The 24,338-nt window shown below is 39.3% G+C and overlaps 1 protein-coding gene across 2 annotated transcripts; it reads right to left on the bottom strand.

The window, feature by feature from the left end:
- Positions 1 to 34: 34 nt before the first annotated feature.
- Positions 35 to 21,078, bottom strand: pkp3a (plakophilin 3a). 2 transcript variants are annotated; one of them, XM_061035551.1, is made up of 15 exons: positions 20,932 to 21,078; positions 19,617 to 19,708; positions 16,264 to 16,435; positions 10,371 to 10,459; positions 9,000 to 9,769; positions 7,879 to 8,002; positions 6,800 to 7,004; positions 5,325 to 5,499; positions 4,728 to 4,845; positions 4,475 to 4,639; positions 4,197 to 4,379; positions 3,940 to 4,093; positions 2,683 to 2,878; positions 2,466 to 2,553; positions 35 to 1,204 (listed from the first exon to the last, which is right to left on the bottom strand). In XM_061035551.1, exons 2-15 carry the CDS (start codon positions 19,623 to 19,625, stop codon positions 1,163 to 1,165), a joined length of 2,490 nt encoding a protein of 829 aa, XP_060891534.1. In that variant the 5' UTR covers positions 19,626 to 19,708; positions 20,932 to 21,078; the 3' UTR covers positions 35 to 1,162. The 2 variants fall into 2 exon arrangements, with proteins under 2 accessions (XP_060891534.1, XP_060891533.1); XM_061035550.1 differs by lacking the exons at positions 19,617 to 19,708; positions 20,932 to 21,078 and having other exon boundaries at positions 16,264 to 16,560.
- Between the last annotated feature and the right edge of the window lie 3,260 nt (positions 21,079 to 24,338).

Here is a 24,338-nt window from a genome sequence, read left to right as displayed (position 1 = left end):
GCACACACACACAAGAAAAACTCTCAATGACATATCACTTCCACATCTTTCTATTTATTTGATGGAAAACATCCAGCATCTGCTGGTTTTTAACACAACTATCTTTTCAAACACCCAGAAAGCTTACCATTTTTTTCACACAGCAGAAATATTTACAGTTCAAATTATTTTTGTTTGAATACTTACAAGTGACACAAAAACAATAAAATCAATAGACTTGCCAATCTAAATCCATTTGAACAAGGCCTCAATCTGAAGAGAGATACGCCTTTTACAAATGGTCATTTATGAACACATAGACCTGAAGTACTGAACAAATATCAGGTCTGTATCCTGTGTATATCACTCATCATTTGTTAAAACATAGCAACAGCAGATAACAGTTTGTTAAAGATAAAGAAACATATGATGGAGGTCTGACTGATGTCAGACAAAGACACTATAAATGTTAATCATTAGTATTTCTTTCTATGAAAAAACAGAATTTGCATGTTTGGAAGTCAAATTACCAAATACAAAGTCAACTTTGGAGGCACGGTCATTGTCCCAACATTTATAAATCTTATTTAATAACAGTTTTAATCTCCTGCAGCTTACATTCAGTTATAACTATATTATAATCGTAGCTCATTAGAAACATCTCTATCTAATATATATCTTATCAAATACAAAGTACAATGCTAGAGTAAAATACATATCATTTCTGTGTAAAAGTAGAAGCATTATTTACAAAGGTGCAGTGTTAGCACTGCAATGTTGCATTCATGACGTTAGACGCGCAGCAGTGAGAAGAGAAGTGTGTTCATCATCAGTTTTTAAACAGCAGATACACAAACAGCTTCAGTTTGATCAGAATAAAAGTAGCTCAGACAGATGAGAAATCCCTGATTCCACACTAAAACAAAACGTGTTCAAAGACAATATACTTAAGGTGCACACATCAGAGTCCATCCATTGTCCGTCAAACTTAATCCACATTTCTTGAACTGCAGAAAGTCCTTTCATCGCTTCTTCTTCCATCATGCATGCATTGTTCTCAAAGTATGGCAGATCAGATGTGAATCTACATTGTCTTTGAATAGTATGAAGAGTTAATTTCATCCCATACATCTGAAAGGATTTCTTCCATATGGGTGCTGGATGGGTGCAGATCTCCGCTGATTCAGATTGTCATGTCTACAAAATCCCCTCTCGTAAACCCTTTCTGTAAAACAAAGAAACAGAAAAGTCAGTGTTATAACACTGTAAGGACACAGAAACATGATTGTGCAAGTTCTTCTTCAAATATGATCAATACCATTCATCATGTAAGTGTCAAACCAAAGCCGCTCTACTTTGGAATTTGACCTGGAGTGACCTCAGAGCTAACAGCCCTATGCAAACGATTTCAGAGTGATGCAGATGCATGCAGTGTTTTTATCATCTTGTATTTTGTACAAACATCTACAAAGATGGTTCCGCTGTCTCAGAATTCAATCCAAGCTGTATGTAGAACAAGCATTAATGCATTTTTTGTTCTGTCAGGACTTGTTCATTCGGAAATAAGCTGAACACCGCACCCTAGGGAGGGGCAAAGTTTGGATTTGCAAAAAGGTACCTGGTCCTGCCAAAACCCTGGATGCACCTGAACCAAACATGGTATTTGTGTGTGTGTTGAAAGAGCAGAATTACTGTGAACTATGTCACAGATACACTGGTTGTTAACATATGCTTCCCAAATGACGAGGGACCCGCAGAGGGAGAGGAATGTATACTATCGCACACATGCCGCACACACAAACACTATCTCTCACACTCACTTGCTTCACGCTCAGGCACAATCACACATGCAGATATCAGAATGAGGGTGGGCCGCAAAAAGAGAAAGCTTTTCCGCTGAGCTTGTGTTTTTGAGTGCTTGTTGTTCTTGCCTGTTTGTGGCCAGGTGAATCTTGTTAAAGAAGTTTTTCACATTTTTGTGTGAAACAAACAAATGTGCACGAATTCTGTTGTGCGTGTTTCCCTCTGGTATTTTTAAATATCTTTTATAAAAGTGTACAACATGACTATAGTGAGCAAGCATGAGAACAATTGGGCTGAAAGAAAAAAAGGCTGAATCATATACAGACAGATATACATTAAGTTTTTGTACATGTATAACAATGCCTTTATACATTAAGATTTTTTACATCCGTCCTATCTGTGCCTTTAAAATGTTTCAACGACGTTCAACTTGTTACATAAGCTGTTACTTATTTGACTTGACAGTTAAATTATACACAAAAGAAACGAACTTTGAGCAATCCAATTTGAAAGAATCCTTTAAATACATCTCAATGGATACTATTACGACTAAAAGACTACTCTGCTCAAATTTGACAATCAGAGAAGTTCATTCTTCCAAAGTGAGATGTATTGATGTATGAGATGTGTAAACATTGATTTTTCTGCTCCTTTTTCCCCCTCTCATGTCACCTGTCTCTTACCTGTTTGTATGTGCTGTGCAGTTTCTTGTACTGGAACATGTTGCTGAGAACTGTGGCTGCTGCTTTGGCTGCTTTCATCTTCCCAGAACTGGAAACAAAAGATTCACTCAAAATGAACAAATTGGCCAAATGCACTTTGTGTAACATTCAAAACAGGAGTGCAATTTTTTTTTCTTTTTTAAAGTATGTTGAACGAACGCCACATTACACATCTCACCTGCTGTCATGTGAGTTTTTGATGGCGACCAGTTTAGTCAGGCCATCGAAGAAGGAGATGTCTCTGGCAGCTAGAGAGCTGCCGGTCACCAGGTTATTGAGAACTCCACAGATGTTGACCACCACCTCGCTGGAGGGCTCCTTCTGGTGTCCGTCTGCAGGCAGCTTGGTCACCAGGTGCTTAACTACTGTTGTGGCTGGACAAAGCAAACAGTATTGTTAGCATAATATTTTTAAAACCCACTTTCACAATCATATCTGTTAGAAATAGATCTGGTGCTGCATGAGGACGTATTTTCCTGCAAAATTCCAATACAGTTTTATTGATTGATATTTCTGTATTTATTATCCAATGGCAGTCATAGTGATGTTTTCAAATGTTTATAATATCAGGCCTCTATAACACAACCCTACAATGGGTTTGAGTGTTACGTTGTTAATGATAATACCCAACATTGTTAATACTTAAAAGGAAACTTTGAGTATTTTCAAACAGGTAATAGTGAACAGTACTTCAAGTATGTGGGCCATGTATGGAGGGGAAAAGGCTTAAGTTTTGGATGTCAGGATCCTGCAAAGAAACTTTGATAAACAAACCACAGAGTGGGTCTGGGAAGGCAACAGTTCCAGCGTATTCTGGTTTGGGTTAGGTCAAAATACAGGAAATACCACATACATCCATATCTCTGTTTACTCTATTCATGTTGCACTAACAAAAAAAACCAACCTCTTTCTACAGCACAGACAGCGCAGTTTCATGAAAACTGCTTCTTCCAGCAGTGAAATAAAACTCTTGTATTTGTCATTGTAAAGAACTTTTGTTCAATACCAAAACAAACAACAAAATAAAACAGATAATGGTTACAAAAAATGGTTTTACTTACATCTGATTCTTATTTTATGCAAGTTAGCTTACCTTATTTGTTTTTGACCTGACTGAATCGTAGAATTTGAACAAATTTAAAATTGTGAAGAGGGGGATTCATACCATGTTTGATAAGATGCCTACTCTCCATCGTAAATATTTAAATTCTGAATAGGAAACTATGGGTTGTATTCATATCTATATGTTTCATCCATGATGGTTGTTTCCGACCAATGCTGTGTTTAGCCGTTTGTTATTGGTGTTTGTGAAAAAGAAAAATCAATAAATTGTTATCTTGAAACCATTAACAACAGGCCTACAAAATTAACAGGATACCTAGAGAGACATTCAGTTATTTAAAACTAGCTAGGATTAAAAAAAACAAAGACTAACCCATGGCCTCCTTATTTGAGGAATGACGAGACAAGTTTCTGAGAAAGCCTGTGAGAGATCGCAGCTCCAGATCACGCTCAGTTCGCAGGCGGTCCATCACAACAGGCTGCACACGTTCCTTATCCAGAGCCACCTGGCTCAAGACTGACGCCCACTGCAGCACAAAGAGAGAGAGAGAGAGAGAGAGAGACTACGTGAAAGACTTAAAATATTGCATTTGAATTTTTTATACAAGATAATTGATTTCGGACTCTTACCCTCTTGTCTCCAGCGGTAATGTTCTGCAGCGCTCCAGCAGCTGCCTCGCGGGTGGTGGAGTTAATCTCACAATCACGCAGAACACGGGTGTACAGCCCCACGATCTGTGGGTGCCACAGCCACTCCACACCCTTTGGCACTCGGGCGACCTCTGTGAAAGTGGGCAGATTCTGGTTCTTTTTCTGTCAGAGGGAAGAAGACACAAGAAGGCAGCGTTGAGGCATACTGTCTAACGTGAGAACATAAAAGCTCAAAAGTAAATCTCATATGTTCCTACATTTTTGGCCTTCCTGCTCTGAGGTGTAAAGCAGCCAATGGCATCACCATTTCCTGAATCCTGATCTCTAGTTGGCCCTTCCAGGCGCATCATGGCAGATGGAGGCATCTCACTGTAGAGCTGGTAGGAGAGGTTCCGCAAGACACATGCTGCATTTTCAACACCCTAGGATAAGACACACACACACAGATAAATACACAAGACTTGAGCCGTAACAGTGGCTTTGATTCAGCTCCACAGCTTACTGTCTCACCTTGTCTTCTCCCTTGTTTTCATCGAGGGAGAGCTTAATGTAGCTCACCAAAGAGTCCACCAGGCCGTGTGTTTCTCTCATCAGCTGACGGGTCTTCTCACTCACAGAGCTCAGATTCCTGAGCACACACAGAGGGAGTGAGGGGTCAGAGAGGGATTTCTTTTTAAAGTCAGTCAAAAGGAAGCAAGCGTGTCATTACTTTGACCAGATGGTGCAAATAAAGAGAAGTGTGGGAGGGTGTTTCCACTCTAAGCACTGTGCTGCAGAAATATGCCACAAAAGGAAATCTTTTTAAGAAAATAATGGAGCATTGTACCTAATTCCCTTATTTTTATAAACTATGAGATAAAACCACTCCAATAGTAGCATAAACTAAGCAGAACCCAAAGCAACTCGAGGCTGGAGAGACCCAAACAACATTGAAAAAGTGATGGGTGTGGTAAAAGCTCAGTAACTTTCAGCTGACGCAAGACAGAACAAGTTCCCAACATGCAAATGAGAGAAAAAGCGGACACAGGTCGATGGGGAAAGAAATTAATTCGAACAAAGGAGCATGTTTAAACTACAGAGAGAATATGAATGATAAATTATGTGCACCTGAGGCATCCTGTGGTGTTGTAGAAGATTTCTGTCTCAGACGGGGACTGCTGGATGTAGTCTGTTTCTCCGCCGCCTGACTGAGGGATAAGAATCTTATCGGTGAGCTCAGAAAGTGTCTCACGAGCCAGTTTCTCCTTCAGGTTGTCTTTGGATGAAAGGTTCCAGAGGATACCTGCACATACACACACCAGAACAGTGTCAGCCACACGTCATACAATGTTTTTTGTCCTGCCTATCACTGCGACTTAATTAAGGTTTCATTTCTCAACCTGTATTCTCTGACTTTTGTAAATGACAACCTCATTATAACTTATATTTGTCATGACTTACAGGAACCTTAGTTAAAAGAGGAAGTTTTAATATCTTTGGAAATTTTGCCAGTCTCATACTTGTCCTTTTAGTATGAAGCTACGACCATCAGTTTAGTGTAGTTTAGCAAAAAGACTGCACACAGGTCATAGAGATAGTCCAGCTCTGTCCAAAGGTAACAGAAAAAGCCTGTTTTCACCCTTAAACAGGTGTTTTCTATTTTCTCTTCCAACTCTGAGCAAAGAAAGCAAACACGTTTATTTGAATTGTTCCCGCAGCGATAAAATTGTTATGCAGGGATTTAAAAACTTCTAAAATACGTGGACATATGAAATCCGTTTAAAGCTTATGAGAGAAACTTAAATTAATATTAAAGGTTTAAACACAAGCTGGTACTTTGTGGGAAGGATACGACTCATGCGTAACATTTTAGCAAATTCCCTAGAAAAAGCTGTACAGATACACTTGCTTTGTTATTGATAGCTGACATGAGTATTTAGCTATTTCACAGATACAAATCAAGGTGTAACAGCTCTAAGGAAAGAGTGACAAGGCCTTCACTCATAAAAGGGAGAGGCACATGTTCTGTTAGTCCGCAGGCCCAGACAACTCCCTCTGACTTGTTTAACCCCCTCCTTCACACACCCTATGGAAAAGACTACAGCCCCACCTCATATATATGCACTCAGACGTGTTCATCTACACAACTGGAATTGGAATTGCAACCTCCATTATATGACTCTTTAGTCACATGTGAATTGATGAGAAATTATGACTGGCTGCTGGAGACAGATAAATGTGATTCATGACAGAAGACAAACTTATGAGTGTGTGAGGGGGACAGAGATGAGTTCACAGGAAACAAACTGAAGTCTTTAACTGTGATAGAAACAACAAAAGTCCACTGAAACAAAGAATAGAAAAAGTCATCTAAAAAAAACATAATCAAAGTGACAATTTTTTCCATAAATTATTGTAATCTGGATTCTTAATAACGATTTTAGTTACAGCTTGCAAATGGCAATTTTTTAAGGCAACTTAGTAGTGAAAGAATTTAATGAATTCATTGTTTCACTTGAGGCAGAAGTCCATAAGCAGCCGCCTGAGATCTGCTTGTTTCGTCTTGTTGTTATTTTAACAGACTGCGATCTGGGTTTTCCTACCTGTGATGTTTTTGCGCAGCTCATCGTCGTTCTCTTTCAGCGCCTCCACCAGCTGTGGGATGCCGCCCTCTTCGATCAGGGCTACCTTGTTGTCCATATTTTCATAGATGAGGTTGCGTGTGGCGCCGGTGGCAAACCGCTGCACTTCCTGGCTTTCAGAGTTGAATAGCTTCACCAGCTCACCGATTCCCTTCAGGCGACGCACCTAGAGAAGGAGGAAAGAAAATGTCCTTAGGATGCGTTCATCTTTAATTTAATATTTAACTCTTATGTGTAGAATACATATGTGATATCATCTTTCAAGTTTCAAGTTGTTTGTAGAAAAATAGCTGCAGTAACTTTTACTTGAGTTTTTTATACCAATAATAGAGGTTGCCATGACATCATCACTTAAGAGGATTAATTCAACAGTTTTGAAATTCAATTGTTTTCCTATTTGAAGAGCGTTAGAAGATAACTAACAACATCCTGTGTGCATGGTGAATAAGTTACTGAGATAACTTTGTTTTCATTGGACAGAGCCAGGTTAGCTTTTTCGGCTGTTTCCCTTCATGCTAAAATAATCTTGGATTGGAAAGAATTTACAGCTGGTTGTAAAGTCACAATAACCATAAAAAAATGGTATCAATCTTCTTATCTAAATCTCAGGAAGAAAAAGGTTTATTAACCAAAATGTATTATTGTTTCTATTCCATTTAATATCCAATTATCAGCATCACTTTTCACTCATTAAACACTAATCCAAATCTACTCACAAGACGCTGTATACGCAGAGCTGAAAATAACTTCAACAAGCACTGAGCACAGAGCCAAATCAGGCGACTGAGCCACCGTGAGAGTTTTAATCTCTACTGCATGTCTGCCATTCAACACCTATTCAGGGCAGAGTCCAGCTATGTTTACTGCTACGACAAATTGGCCAACATGTGGAACAAGTAGAGAACAGAAGAGCAAAAGGAAAACTGTAGTTGCTTCATGCCACTAGAAAGATTCCTTCACTTGCTTGAAAAATATTTATCCCCAGCAGAGAGACACCCAGAGGAATTCAGAACAGCAGTTTCATCATTATCATCAATTACCTCGTTTTTGGCCTCGCTGTCATTGTAACACTCGTGTTGAATGTAGGCAGCACCCAGAACCTGCAGCTCAGGATCAGGCTCGCTCAGGTTCTGCACAGCAGTGTGCATGTCCAAAGAGTTGATCCTTATGAATAAGAAAACAAACACAATTCAAACAAAGAATCTTAAACATTTAATTATGTAATGACCCTACTGTTATGTGTGGTAGCACAAAATATATCTTTTGGATGCTTGAATGAAAAGCAACAGAGTGGCCACAGTAATTATACAAAGATGATTTGTTTCTTGTCTCCTAAATCCAGCATGTTGATTTTCTTCCAAATCACATAGTGGTCTACAAATCTTCTCGGCTAACCACACGCTGTGGGATGTGTGAAATGTGAGGCCTGAAACTGAGCTGCCACACCCGAAACCAGTCCTGCCACTATGAAGCCACCTCCCAATCCACAGCTCTTAGGAAATACGCTCTACCCAGTACGCACTCCCTTACTAGAACCTCCTGAGCATTACATACTGGCGCTTCACATCCGTAGAATTTTCGCAGATATGCTGAATTATACAACAAACTGAGTCACCAGATTGAGTAGCGCTGTCATCTCTCATTTTGTGAAAAGGCTGGTATGGTTTCTTTTATTTTTTGGTTGAAACTGTGCTTTTAAGCATACATTACTCACAGAACTGAAGTAAACACATTTGTTGGGATAATAGGTATTTACATTGGCATGATGGTATGCCTGAGATAAATCCAAGAAAAACTCACTGATGTATTTTTAGTAGTTATTGGACAATAGAGACACTGATGATTAAGCTGCTGTATGTCAGGCTTTGCACATATAGTGCTTGTTAGCAGTATGAGTTCAGTGTTCAGGTTTAGTTGCATTTTTTTGACAAGGGAGAAGTTATAGAAAACCCCCACACTCCTTATATCAGTCAGCAACATGTACTCTGTTTTTTTTCTATTGGTTAACGAGGTTCATTACAGCTAACCAGTCACAAGTCACAAAGACAACATCGAACACTACAGATTTGTCAGAAATAGTATTAATATATGAAAATATATTTTAAAAATCACTATTTTGAACATGAGTTGAATGTGACTTTTGAGTTCATGTGTAACTTACCCGCTGAGGTTGCCCATGCTAGCTCCCATCTCCAGCTGCCCTCCGAAGATATCCATGCCCCTGCCCACACTCTGCATGCTTCTGACGGACATGGTGCGGGACAGGGTCCCCTGGCGCTGCATCAGGTTGCCCTGGGAACCAGAGGACACTCCAGATGCAATGAACCCTCTGTCCACTCTGTCCCCTCCTCCACCAATGAAGCTCCCACCTGAGAACTGCTGCATGGTCCCAGACACGGACCCCATGTTTGACCGGTTTCGGTTTGTAATCCTGCTGATGGTGCGGTGGGCAGGGCCTTTGAAGGAGTGTTGCTGAACGATCTCAGTCTCACCTCCTGTCATCCCCCCGCCACGGGAGAGAGTGCCGCTAAGAGATCGTGGCAAGGTACCCTGAAAGGTCATGGGGCCTCCTCCTTGCCTCACCTGGCTGCTGTAGCCGTTGTTGACACTCTGAGTGTACTGGCGGTTGAAAGTGGCGTCTCGGTCGGACATCAGGCTGCCAGCATCACTGTTGTCAATCATCCAGGGATTTACCTGCGCCGTGTGCGCCCTGACTGCATGCATAGAAAGGGTCTCTGGATCAACATGGCTCCGTGGCCTGACATTGCCCTGGTAGCCACCCATGCGAATGTCTTCTTGGTAATAACCAGCAGCACCTCCACCCCTAAACCCAGCGCCTGCACCACCCATACTGATCCGGGTCATCTGGGCAAGGTCTGGGCCTGCAGACTGGGCGCTGAAGCCTGAAGTCCTCTGAGATATACGTGGACCCTGCGGACGTGGGGAGGAAGTTTCAGTTACAATCAAATCTTTAATCGGTTTAACGTCTCAGACATTATGCTGTAGGGAAATGTACGTGTAGGTGAGTTTGTTGTGAGTCACTGGATAGCGACTAACGACTGAGTAACGACTGTTACTGACAAAAACAAAAGTCAAAACCTTTGTATTTTTGAAGTCGGATTGGATTAATATCCAAATATTATTTAAAGACATGCTTCATTAATGAGAGGAAGGCTTTATAACTATTTATAAACTATAATATCAAGACACATTGAAAATATTTTGAAGCTCTCTTATTAGCTCAGAGCTGAAACATCTGCAGCACTAAGTGTCGCCCTGTTGAATCATTAAAATACAGGAATCTAGAGGGAGGACTTGAAAACCCTGAGCTGATCTCATCGCAGCCTACTGTGAAATACCACAAGTACTGCATCCAGGGTTGACCCATCCTGACACCAGCAGAGGGCCAGTGATTGTGTTTAGGTATTATTTTAGAACATCTATTTAAGTGACACATTACATGATCATCTGATTATTTCCACAGGATGTGCTTATACGTGCTGAGAGAGTTAGATAATGCTGCAGTGCTCACCATTGTTCTGGAGCCGGAGATGTAGTTGGATTTTGAGGTGAAGCCCGGGTTGAAGGTATGATATTTCATTGTTGAAGAACCACCGTAGTCTGGAAGAAAGAAGAGACACAATAATAAGTTAACACCAGTATCACTTAGATAAGACTTTAATAAAAAAAAAATAGGTATAAGTGAAAGACAAAAAAAGTGTTTAATCTTTTCTTTGATTATGTATTAAATAAGCAATAAATCACACATACAGTCAAAAACGTGTTGTTGCTCTTTTCCAAAAGGTACATGTGTATCCTTAAAGAACAGACTCACTTTTTAAGTCCATTTCAAGTAAATTAAAACTAGTTTAATGCTGTCCGACTTACATGTGAAACCCCAGAAGAAGCTTTCAAGAAGAAAATACTGAATACTGAAAAAAAACATTTGAATATGGATCAAAATTATTCTTGCTCTGAAATCTTAAGTTAGAAGCATCTTTTAGTCTGTTTTAGCCTTTTGTCACAACTTCATTTATTTAATTGTTAAAAATGTACTGAACCTTATGGGATTTAGTACTAAAACATCATGACAAAGTTTATGTGTTAAATTAAGTTTAAGCTTTATTTCTGAACTTCCAAACATGTTCAAACAATAACAACACGACGACAACTATACCCACTTTTAAAAGCAAAACGCATTGTCTTGATGTGTTTGAAAAGTGTTGGAGCCTGTCCTTTCATCTTTTTGCTCCATGTGCTCTTAAATTGTTTAATATATTTCTATTTGTGCAAGTAAGGAGTGTCTGACTCAGCAGCTGACTGTGTTCCTGAACGTTTACGTCAACAACGACTGAGAGGTCAAGAGAGGTCGAGTTTTGATGTCATCTTTCAGCAATGACAAATATGGGGATTTTTCTTTTTATCACTGTAAGTTTATAAAATTGATAAATAAAGGTTTTATCTGGAAGTAGAACAGGGGTGACTATTCTGAAGAACTTGGCCAAGAGAAGAACTTAAAAGTTTCTAATATGAACACTTTAAATGGTATTTGTCTTGTCAACCAATCACATACATAAATAATTAAACACCAAGCATGGAAACAATGAACATTTAATCCTGTTGACTCATGTACCTATATTTAAATGTACATCAATTAAAGGGGGGGGCTATATTTGCCACTATTGGACAGTACCGCTGAAGAGAGACAGGAAATGTTGGGAGGAGAGAGTGGGGGATGACATGCAGCAAAGGACAGAGGCTGGTGTCAAACTCACGGCCACTGTGACGAGGACTGCAGTCTCCGTCTATTGGGCGAGCATCATAACTGCTAGGCTATCCAGCGCCCATTTGAGTTCATGTAATTATCACTGAGGCTGACTTTTTCTTTAAAATATCCATTCTATGGAAGTCTAATTCTGAATCTGTACGTAAGAAATGACACACTGAGTGAAGATGGATTTAATCTCATCTTTAACAAGGTGTCACACCTCCTTTACTTACAACAATGACCTCCATGAAAGACATACTGTACTGTTTGAATAGCAGGTGTCAGGTCACACTGAGGACTAAATATTCAACGAAAAACAGCAGGACCTGACCAGTCACCAGCTCTGAGTCTCTGGTTACCTTTCACTTTGAGAGCAGCAGCGTTTCTGACACACAAAGACATGCACTCGACCGTCTCAGCAAAGAGTGTGTGAGAAAGTTTGCTCTAAAAAGAGAGTGACCTAAACGGAGAGTGGTAAATATGATGGCGGCTATCAAACGAAATGTTCACCAAGATTGGAGTCTTAGGCGACATTAGCTCAAATGTCAACAGAAGGCACATCCAGCCTACTAACTGCACTGTATCGACAGGATGTGCTTCTGGTTCCATCATGTTTGCAGTTCCAGCTGCGTTACACTGATATAAACTTCCTCAAGCCATATTGAAGCTATGCTAATAGTTTGCTAAGCTTTAGCCAAATGCTAACACATCTTGGCGCAGGCAGGAGGAGTTAAGCTTCAGGCTTTGTAAAGAAGGCTCTTTCCCTTTCACTTGTGACACCAAAACTCAAAATATTATTCAGCACAAACCATATTTTTTTCTCAAATGTAACCAAGTAATTTCACGAGCTAAACTCATCACCATTTCACAAGTCCAAACATTTGCTAAAAGTTTGTTTAGGTTAGCACACCAAATCATAGGAAGATGTAAGAAAAGTGCAGGATTTTGGTCGCACAAAGGTCTAAAACAGTAGGCCCAATTGTTAAGGACACTCACTTATTAACCCTGCCTGCTGCCCACATGAATCCTATTTTTTGTCATTCAATATGCTACATGGTCAAAAGATTTCCTGATGACTTTCTGCCTGATATACCTGAAGACTTCTCTGATTTGTTCTCTGGTTTGGTGAGTTATCAGGTTAACATTCGCTAACTAACTATAAGCCTGGTATTTGGGGAATTTACAAGTTTTGCTTTGCTTGTTTCTTCATGTTTAGCAGGTATGTAAAGAATGGTTAACATCTTTGTTTAGCATGTCCGCGTGCTAATATGCTTACAGCTCTTTACACAATTACAAAGGAGGTCAATGGGACATACTAGTTTCATGGGTGTTTTGTTACATAATATAGGTATGGGAATTAAATATTGCTCTGATGATGACACTGCATGAACATCAAGCGATAAACAGATAAATAAACCAATTGCGATTTACTTAAGCTGTTTAAAAAAAACATGTCAAATATGTCAATTTGAAGGGTTGCCCTGAGGAACGGCAGGCCATTGCTTGCACACCGTTTACAAAGTTTGTTGTCGTGCGTGGGTTGATAATGTGTGGTTTTATTGTATTGTCTATTTGGCTGTGTGGCTGGATGAGCGTCCAACTTCACTGAATGCCAAACTGTAGTTGCCTTCTATCTTTGGTTTCCCGTCCGGCTAATTAAGTCTGCTTTACTTGTTTAATCGGTGGAATATGTGCACAGACATATCAGCACTTGTGCTGCTTAAACATCAGCAGGTCACTCACTGATAAGTCCCTGTCACTGTAATAGCACCCTTTGTAATCTGCAGCGGCATTTCTCTTCGTCCCGCCCCGTCTTGTATCTCCATACAGCCGATATTATACCATAAATGCTATACTATATTACTATATCGGCTACAGCATATGCTATATAGCCTATAGACAGTTTAAGGGCCCACTATTGGTCCCCGCCCCCTCTGCAATGAGCCATAGGATAACGCCATAAAGCGATTAATTCTCCATGGATGATTAACATCTCTACAAAATGAAACCTTTAATCATTTCCATTTATTATTATGGTTTGGATCAAAGTTTAGACTAAGCAACCCACCCATTCCTTGAGCAAGAAAGCACGATTAAACAGGTAAGTAGCCGACAGTGTTTGAACATCTTCAAAGCATCTTGAAACGTTCAGACAAGACATATGAGCCAGTGATCAGTATTGAATCCAGGCCACACTGATCGTATTTCAAAACTAACTCATGCCTTTGCAACGAGGGAATCCAAAAGTCACAATGTCAGAATGCCAACCAAATTTCAACTTAAGTTCAGCTCATGTTATCAAACAATCGACTTTGAGGAAACATTGTTTTAAGCCAAAGATTGTGCTGTTGAAATCCATCTGCATGTTACGTCTTGATAGAAGTAGGGTTTGTTTTTTCTGGTAAAAAGGGGCCCCTGACACGTCTCTTGGCCCTTTTTTATGAGAGGGAGAGTTGAACTTCCCACATATTTCTCTCTCACACACACACACCAAAACCAGTTGGTAAAGAGTGCCCCTGACGCGTCTCTTGGCCCGTCCCCAACCCAACCCTGGCAACGCCCAACACACCTTAACAACACAGAAAACACACCTTCAATACTCCGTCAGCGATAAAGCTGAACCTTTTTTTCAGTCATTTGTCTTGTGCCAATGAACTTAGGTGTTGAAGCCAAGACTTCCCACAAACATCTCTTTTTCCCGCTCTCACTCTCTGCTCAGACTTGTCCACCTGTGAACACCAATAAATCATTTCTATGAATGCAGTCGTCCTTTAGATGCAGAGATAGAGGATGCGTTTCAGGCAGATCTTCTGGGTGTTTTTTTCTGTGAGTACTCAGGCGTCCATAATGAGCTTCTTTGAAGCCACAAAACCACTGAAATGAATGATAGCTGTTATTCTGTCAGGAGTTATTGTATCCTTGTGATGTTTTCAAAAAACGATGGAACACAACGTGGCAACATTGTATGACAGTATGATTCCCCCCAAGGCACAGCCAAGGGCCAAGGACGCACAGAGATAGCAAAAGATCCTGCTCAGCCAAATATTCATAAAGTGTAGCAATGTTTGAAGTGAAAGAGGTAATTGACATCTAAAATGAGGGTAAAAGCAGACAGTGACCATTTAGCAAAGGTGCTTTATGTCCCTCTACATTCCAGTCAGTAAATTGTCGTGAACAGTGTGTTTTTCTTTTGAGGCAGTCACTGTCGGCGCCTCAGGGAAATGCTTAAACTAGAAGAGTGAGAAACGACTCTTCTTCTGCTACCACACAAGCCTGAATGTTGAGGTCAAACAAACACAGTCCACACACTGTAGTTTGGGGGGGAACACAATGAATTATGGGACATGAAGGAATGCCCTCACGCATCAAGCAACAGTAACCAGGTGCACAGGTTTTAGTCAGCAGAGTACATGTGAAGCTTTTAACATTAATTCAGCCGTGACAAGCAACTCATCCAACTCCAAACCTTGACTGATTTTGACTCAGACATACAATGTTTGGCCACATGATGTCTTTCACCAGACAATACAACAGCTGGTTCTCACGACACCGTCATCTCACAGGTATCTCCAGAACTCTCTCTCCTCCTAAAGCTGAGTAAGACCTGAAACCCAACCCCGCAGACAGAGGGGAGGCTTTCATGTCAGTCTGCTATCAGGGAAGTTTATGAAAGCAGCTCTTGTTTGGGCCTGTTACACATTAACCCTTTCTCATGGGCAGGTACACAGAGATGTACGACGCTCCTAGACGAGGCTTCAGCTCAGGTTCATCTGGTACAAATCTGCAAAGCAGCTGAACAGACACATTCCCAGATGAGCTGACGAGAAGCGAATCCAGAGGAATGCATCAGGGATGAGCGTGCACACAAACATCCAACACACACACACACACACACACACACACACACACACACACACAAAAACGCCAGAAGTAAAAAAAAAAAAGCACACAAAAAAAGCATGCACACTCTTGTAAGATAGTGAAAGTTGTTGACTGATCTGAGTCACTTTTGGCTTCAAGTGAAATGAAAAAAAAAGAGAAAGTAACCTTAAGTAAAAAGGAATTCGTTTGTTGAGAGCAAGAAAAAAAAAGGTCTTTTGTATTCGAAAGGGACAATTATTTGATTTTCTAAGTCATCCAGGATAACTTTAAAACATTCAGGCTAAGAAATCTGACTATGACGGTAGGCCTATCTGAAAATGTCAACATTGTATATCAAGGGGTTTATACTTTAAACGAATTGAGACAATAGATAGTTCAATAATCAACCTACATGCTGGGTGTAATTCAAAAGGAAACACCTGACCTGGGTCTGTTTGATTTTTCCAGAAAAAAAATTATAAACAGGAATATAACAACGCAGCTGTGAGGAATGCCCATTATTTGATGTTTTTTAGCACAGTTCCTCACTGCAGCCCCTTAAAAAAAATATTTTGGACTTAAGCCAAATAAAACAAGGTTAGAGGACTAAGCGGTCCGATAAAGGCTTCAGCTACATGGCGGTGATAAAACTCCACTCTGTCACCTGTAGCCTACCTGAGCGGACTGGACACAAGGTGGTTTGACTTCAAACTCTCTAGCGCTCTTAACACAAATATTCTCTCATTAAGACAGTGTAATAACCTACTCTATCAGAGTAAGACTTGTTTGTGTTTACCTGACATGGCGTAGTTTGAGGTCGAGCCATTCTGACGCGGAAGTGTGGACTTTTCGGCCAGTCTCATCTGGACCTGCTGCTGCACCCGCCGTGTTCTGGACTGCTCGTCCGACAACGAGCTCCCAGTCCCCAAGTTGGACGGGAGCCCGTAGGTGGTGACCAAGGTGTTTGGCTGTAAAGCGGACAAAAAGACGTTTTCTGAGGCCACGGTACTCATTGTGAAAAGAGAAGAAAGGAAAGGCGAGCAGGACGTCTGTAATTGTTTGCGCAGCTGAAACTATCTGAAGGACTCAGAGAAGTCAGCGCGAGCTCAGCTGCAGCACAGCAGGGGGAGGAGCTTCGAGAGCCGCAACTAAACTACCTGACCCACAGGTGGTGCCTATTCTGCTTCTTCTTCTTCTTCTTCTTTGCGGGTTATTTTTTTGTTTTTTGAGGGACTCAAGATGATGCTCCTCTTTTAGATACAAATCTCTTTGTTGAGTCAAACTTCCACCCGTTGAACGTTATAGGAACAAATTAGTTTACGTGTCAATATCCTAAATAAAGCTACATAATACATTAAAGCAGGGCATGACTGCATCACCTGTAAAACAATTATTAGATCTCAACATCCCCGAGTCCAATTCTAAAAATGATAGCCTGACACAGGCTATTTGTTTTTCCATTAAACTCTTGCCTTATTCTTCTTAACTCCAGTTCAGAGGAAACTTTTTTTTTTTCAGCTTCTTAACAAAATAATTTGGATGTATTTTTCAGATTAATTAATAAAGCACTTACATCTAGCTCTGCATGCATTCAAATTGAAAATTAATTATTCATAATGATCAGCAAGAAAGTGCTATAATTTAAATATTTAATTGATTATATTGTAATTTATCATAATAAAGTATGATTAATCATCCTGTCTGCACTACTTATTGATACTTCAATACATTTCCTGATAACTGACATACATTTACCCAGGTGAAGTTATCAATGCAGGTCCTTAACTGGTAATACTGTAGAATATTTATGTTATATTTTTTTAATACTCATACTTCATCACTGCTTGAAAACTATATGATTGTTTTCCAAATGTTGGGAAGAGATTTCCCTTTTTTAATGTAAGTTTAATGCAAGTTTTAATGCAAGTTTATAGTGGGCTATTTTAATGCTACTAAAAAACAGTTAACTTGTCTTTCAGTGTTAGACAGTGAAAGTGTGATCTAACCAGATTAAACAGCTGTCATTCAGCTGTGTGTAACAGTCTGTGATTAGTCAGAGGAGTCATACTGACATTAATCATTAGGTGTGACAGAGATAAACTTTCTGTCTACAGTTAGTCATTTACCTATAATTCATCAATACTATGATGTCACATGTCATCCAGTTGTACAGCACTGCTGTCTTGGTGGGATGTAACCAAGTACATTATCTTTTACTTTTAAGGTTCTTGTACATTACCTGAGTATTCATTTTCTATGCTTTTTAAACTTCAACTCAACTATATCTTGGCCAGAAATACAAGCCAATACTCTACTTTTGGCTCCACCACTCAGCCATATATCAAGTACAGCCAATTAACTTTATCTTTAAAAAACAAAAAAAAAACATTTTTAAGGCCATATTTGCTTTTATTGGATTGCACAGCTGAAGAGAGACAGAAAATGAGTGGGAGATGACATGAAACAAAAGGGGCCGGGTAGGATTCAAACTCACGGCCGTTGCGACGAGGACTACAGCCTCTGCACGTGGGGCGGCACAATTACTAGGCTACCGGCACCCCAAATTAGTTATATCTTTATCCAGTGAAGGTTAAAAATGATTTACAGATAACTCACTCTTGACTATAAAAAAAATTTATAACACAAGTTTTGTATTAACCAAAACAAGATGGTAGGCCTTTTGTGCAAAACTACTTAAAGGTGCTGAGCACATATTCCCCCACTAGTTGTCTAGTTTTACAAAAAGAGCTTTATTAAAGTGTAATACTGTGTACAGTCCCTATTTCTGTTTCTTATACGGCTAAGCACTGAGTCTGAAAAAGTCACTGAACAACATAAAAAAAAAAACCTGTTCACATAATTAAAGGCAACACTTAATATAATGCAGTCCTGTGCGTGTGCTACACCTTGGAACCTCTGATATTAAACAACTTCATAATGTTAACACTTGACTCATGTTGCATTAAAGAAAGAAAGAACAGCATACCATCTTTCATTGATACACAAAACAGACCAAATCCAAATATATATTGAAATGTCAATTTCACTAGGCACTGTTGGGCTAGTGGTTAGAGCACGTGCCCCATGTACAGAGGCTGTAGTCCTGGACATGGGTTCAAACCTGCTCTTCGAATTTCTCTCCCTGATTTCCAACTCTCCACTGTCCTATCTCTACAATAAAGGCATCAAAAGCCCAAAAACAAACCTTCATTTATTTTTCTGTTTGGACATATTGTAGGGGTCTTTGCAATGTGAAATTATGTTACTACCCTTACATAACTACCGGAAATTGCAGTCAGTATTAATCTGTTAAAATGGTTTAAAATGTATATATCACCCTAACTTTACGTACAGTAAGTGTGCAGCAGTGAAGGCCTTTGAGCTGAGATTAGTTTTAGAGCTTTGTTTTTACAAATTGGCATGAAATTAAGTTCAATTTTGCACGTGACGTTAAGCATGTTGAATGTAGGACTGTTACAAGGTGTGGCGCGGGCTCAAGGCTATTATTATGTCGGAGCCACACCTCAGTTTTATCAGGTTTGTTTTATTTGTGCTTGTAGCTATGAGTGACAGCAGCGATACACGAGATGAATCATGGGTACATGCTGCATGTCTGAGGTGTCTACATGTCTGGTTAAAGGTTTAAATGATAACAGTTGGAGCGGAATAAACATTGCTTTTTAATTGAATTGTATTATATAAAATATTCTTAGTTTGAATTAATTTGTTTATGCTTGACTTCCTTTATTTGGATGCATTTGAGCAGAAAACAAGGGATGAACTGTAGTCTGTCTAAAGGTTATTTAGACAGCTTATCATCTCTGAAGAATTCATTGAACCAAGGAGAACAAACACAGTTGATTTACACTCAATCTAATGCAATTGGAGATCCACTGAGGCATGAACCCAACCTTTCTTTACTTTTATCTTTAAAACCTGAAAAGCAACCTTTCACTTTCACACATTTTTCCTCACCCGTCATTGTCGCAGCAAACTTAAAACAATAACTCATAGCTTCACATGCAGACACTTAATGCAATAAGTAAATTCTCAGTAAACAAATTATTATTAAATTCTTCCAAAAGCAATAATTATGATACAGCTAGTGAGAAATAATAACTTAAAAAAAAATCATGAATTTTCACTCACCATAACCATTGAATCTTTATGGATTGTAGATGTTGTCTAGGGGCTTCCCTCTCTGATGTGTTGAATCTGCTTGTCTGTGCAGGTGATCTGATCTGGTGGGACATTAGAAAGTATCAAATGTTATAGACGCAGGCACCGCCCTGAAATGATTATGGCAGGTACATGCAGGGCACACAAGAAACAAAGAGATGAGTCAAAGGAGAGAATGACTACACAGGGTGTGTACAGCTGAGCATGGCAGACAGTGTCACACACAGTACGAGACACAAACACACATTTTGATTTTTTGTTTTCTCTGAAGAGCAAGGTCTTCGAGGACAACGGAGGGAGGTTTTATAAAGTTGCTCAATAAACTTATCAAGGCATATGCTACTGAATAATAAAGCTGATTTCTTTAGTAAAATGCAACATATCTTTGGTGACTCACTGAGTCAGCAGATTACCAGTAGCTGTGTTTCCCAGCCTGTTCAGAGACACAGAGCGACAGCAAGCAGCCTAAAGGTTATTGACTCAGGGTAATGTGTGTGTGTGTGTGTGTGTGTGTGTGTGTGTGTTTATGCGTGCATGTGCGTCAGAGAGAGTGATTGCATGAGAGCGAGAGCGACAACCTTGTTCTGCCTGCTGTCATATGCGTCAGGAGCCAACCGTCTGAAGCTAAACTACTTGGCCCAAAGTAGACACCGAAATATAAGGGGGAAAAGTTCCACAACAAAATGGCATAACGAAAAAAAATAAGATAAAGTAAAAATAATTAATTTTAAAAATGTTCACTTGGAAATAGATACAAAGACCCACTAGATTTGCAGAGACAAAAAGAGCAGTCATGTGAAAAAATGGACTTGTGGAGATATGTGATAAATTCTCTTGAAGTTTTAGGTTTAAAAACTCAACCTGAACTTCAGTTTTATGTTCACACTTTAGACTGAGGGAGAGCAAAGCTTCCCGCCACAGCAGATTCACACTTACACCTCTTATTAACACTTACCAAATACAAAAGGACTCTTTACAATTATAGGTAACAGAGTAAGCCTGTCACAATTATTTACTTTGTATTAAATAAGCAAGTTGTTGTAGCATTGTGAAACATTAAAAAAGGAGGGCATTGACTTTTCCAGAATGAAATTATGTTTTCAATGGTTTAATTGTATTATTTTTTTTATTATTTTTTCCTTTTCTTCTTACACAAATATATTCCTCCAACAAATATCTATACATAACATTATACACCGACACACTCAAACACACAAAACTGAAACAACACATGTGATCACTATTCACATTGATATGAATCAATATAATTTAGAATATTCCTCACCAACAGGTTCCATATTGTATCATATCTTATCCGAGTCGTACTGTTTCTTATCATCCTGTATCATTCGGCACATGATTGTATTGTGTCATACCTCATCCTGTGGTACCTGATCGTTTGCCATCGTATTGTATCGTAAGTTGTTTCAAGTCGAGTATGTATCAAATTGTATTATATATTTAAATTTTCACCACTTTATGAATCATCTACCAGCAAAATATATGAAGTCTACAATCAGAATCAGACCTACAATCAGAAGTGTTTTGTTTTCCAATCAGTTAACAACTTACTCCCCGTCTGCTTTCAAGATATATTTCAATTCAATTCTCAAATCCATCATTACAACACAAGGTCAGCCAGCTTACTTCATTCTGCATTTTTCAGGACATCGTTTTCTCAATTCTCTATCAGATTCAGAGGACCTCATTGTTGGAACAATTTACCCAATCATATTAGAAACAGCACCAGCCTCAACTTATTTAAAAAACAAACCATTCATTTCCTGCTTGGCCGATTAACCAATGCGCCATCATAATCTTTCTCTGCCATAAGAGCTTATTTTCCTTTTCCCCCCTCTTCTTTAATTTGTTTCTTTCTTGTTTTGCTTTCTTTTACACCTTCTTGAGTATGTGTTCTTGTTAGCTTTATTGTTTTTGCTTGGACTACATTAATAATATGTCTCTGTGTTCCATGTTTTTCTTTAGGAGGGCCACTCGACAAGCCCCTCTGGGTTTATTTGGCTCCTCCAGCACATTTCTTTCAAAATGTATAGTTTGTTAATTAACTAATCATTATGTACTGTCTGTTTTTCCATTGATCTATTAGGTTTATGTTTTTTTTTTGTGCAATAAATAAATTAAAAAAATAAAAATAAAAGCTTAGGTATATGGGGAGGGGGAGGTGGGCAGGCCTTTTGGCCCTAGGATTGTGCCTGGAAGGTAATCCATCAATAGCACATAAAAGGTCCAAGCCCGGAGTCCAGTATTCACTCCGTTAAGCTCTTCATGGTCTAAACCGTCTCTTCAGGGAAATATCTAGCACCCAAGCTATTAATGCTCCACTATGTTTACCCCATTAATTCTTACAGTATATATCTGCTCTTGATAATGGGCAAAGAGGCTAAAGGTGAACAATCAGAAAAGTTGTGTGCCAGGGAGCCAGACATTGAGTGAAAGCCCACACTATAAATCTCTGTCCAATAAAGGGAGGAGCAGATCATGTTGGTGATGTATAACCACAAGCACCACTTTCACAACATTTTTAAATAATTTATTGATTGAGGCAGTTTAACAAAGCCCGTCTGCCACTTTATTTAGTTCTGTTTCTTGGCTTTGGTAAGAGTATCTCAGGGACAGCAGCGTGATATGAGGACAAGAATTTTGTAGTATAATCTGAGGGGTAAAACTTTGAATACTTTGTAAACAAAAAAACAAGAGGATTCTCCAGATATTCAGCAGGGAGCCAAAATTGAGCAAAATTTGAGAATATTTTTTTGACCCTGAAATCAGTGAATCAACTTGTTTCTTCTCTTTTCCCCTGAAGACAGAATCAAACATTAATTAAAGTAAAAATAATGGAGTTGATTGTTGACTTAAAACCAAACATCACGTCATTTTTTATTGGATGAGTATTAATTGCAGCATGCGGATGAGATTTGCATGCAAACAAGAACACAAAGGTGAAAGAAAACCAGCCGGTGGAGGCCTGAGAGGGAGGAGGAAAATGAGATAAGACAGGAAGCATCTTCAAGGCTAAGGTCCGGTTTGCTTCCTCCCCTCTGCCTATTGGCTCCTGAGGCAGGAAGCCGAACAAAACGTACAAGCAACACACAGACAGAGGGTAGGACATTACTCCTTATATACAAATATCTAGTCAAATATTTAAGTGGTTACACTAAAATAAATACATAAAGCATTTATATTAGACCCAACAAGGACTTATTTCATGTTATATATACTATATTAAAGTCTACTCTTGAACATGTATGTATTTACTTTGTTTGCCAAAATGTAAATCTTTACTTTCGTATGTTAAAATGCACGGTAACTCATGTTTAAGTCATTCAATATTAATGTCATTTTGAACCCCTATTTTAAATTTAAACTACAAATGAAGTAATGCTACGTTTTCTGTAACACATTTCTGGGACATGTCATCAACAAAACAACATTACATCTGTTTTTCTGAGCTCTTAAAAATGTCACACACAGTACTCCAAACTGAACATCAAGGTGAATTCCTAACTGAGGTGTAGTTCAAAGCGGGATGAATTATGGCCAAATATGATCAGTTCCCAGTTTCCCCAGTACACACAGGTGGTCTGAGTTTTGAGCTGTCTGAATCTTCATTTAGTTTTTTTTTCCTCAAACTGTTTGCTGATTCAGACATAACTCCAAGATTTAGAGCCCATGTGTGATCGATGACTGTTGATTGCACCCTGATGTGATTGTTAATTATATTTACTTCAGCAGCCGCCACTCTTCTGGGAAGCCTTTTTCCCCAGATTTCAGAAGCAAGCAATTGAGTCCCCCAGTCTGCCAGAAAATCCCAAGCGAGGTCAGCCACTGATAGTGGATAATTACCCCTGGCTCTTCAGCGACATTCCACGTGATCCCAAAGTGTCTGGAGGGTGTTAAGTTGGAGATTTGTGCAGGCCAGTGAAACTCTTTTACATCAATATGAGGAATCCATTTCTTTTTGTAACGGGTTTTGTACATTGAGGTGTTATCATTTTGCAACACTCACAAACAAAATCCACTCCAGATCCAGATCCTTCCCCATAGACACACATTTCAAACTAAATAAGATGTATTCTACACACACACAAAAGTAGACTCAGTGGAGGGTTTATTGGGCAAATTCAGCCCTCATTATGACCTTCATAACCATTAAAATGTTCACTTTTTGGGTACTTTCTTCTTCTTTTTTTTATAAATAGAGTGTATGATTAATTTCTATAGTTGAATCTTGTAGATAATGCTACTGTTGTGTTGTGTGTTTTAATGCAAACTATATAAAGGGCAAAGCAGATGTCACTGAGAAAACAACAGATGTTTCCTTTAATGTATGGTGAGGCATTTCCTGTAATGATCTGTAGTTAAGATCAACAGAGATGTGTCCTCAGAATACAATTCATCACTACGTGCCTCATAGAAACACAAATCCATGGGTTTGAGCCTGGGGGCTTAAATGTAAACTCAGTCAATGGGGAACATCAGTACGTAGGTTCTGATGAGAGAGCTGAACCTGTTGGCAAAACAAACACTGTGTGTATTGGGTGTGTCTGCTGCCAAAGTGCCTGAAATACAGGTCAGATGAGTTTTTGATGTATTCACAGTGCAGCAGTGGGTGGGGTTATGCTGGCTGGACAGGAGGGGGCGCTAATCTAACAACGCCCCCCCGTGGTCAGA

The sequence above is a fragment of the Labrus mixtus genome, chromosome 4 (genome assembly GCF_963584025.1).
Source record: "Labrus mixtus chromosome 4, fLabMix1.1, whole genome shotgun sequence".
In the NCBI taxonomy this organism is placed as follows: domain Eukaryota; kingdom Metazoa; phylum Chordata; class Actinopteri; order Labriformes; family Labridae; genus Labrus; species Labrus mixtus.
This window is presented reverse-complemented; position numbering and strand designations above follow the sequence as displayed.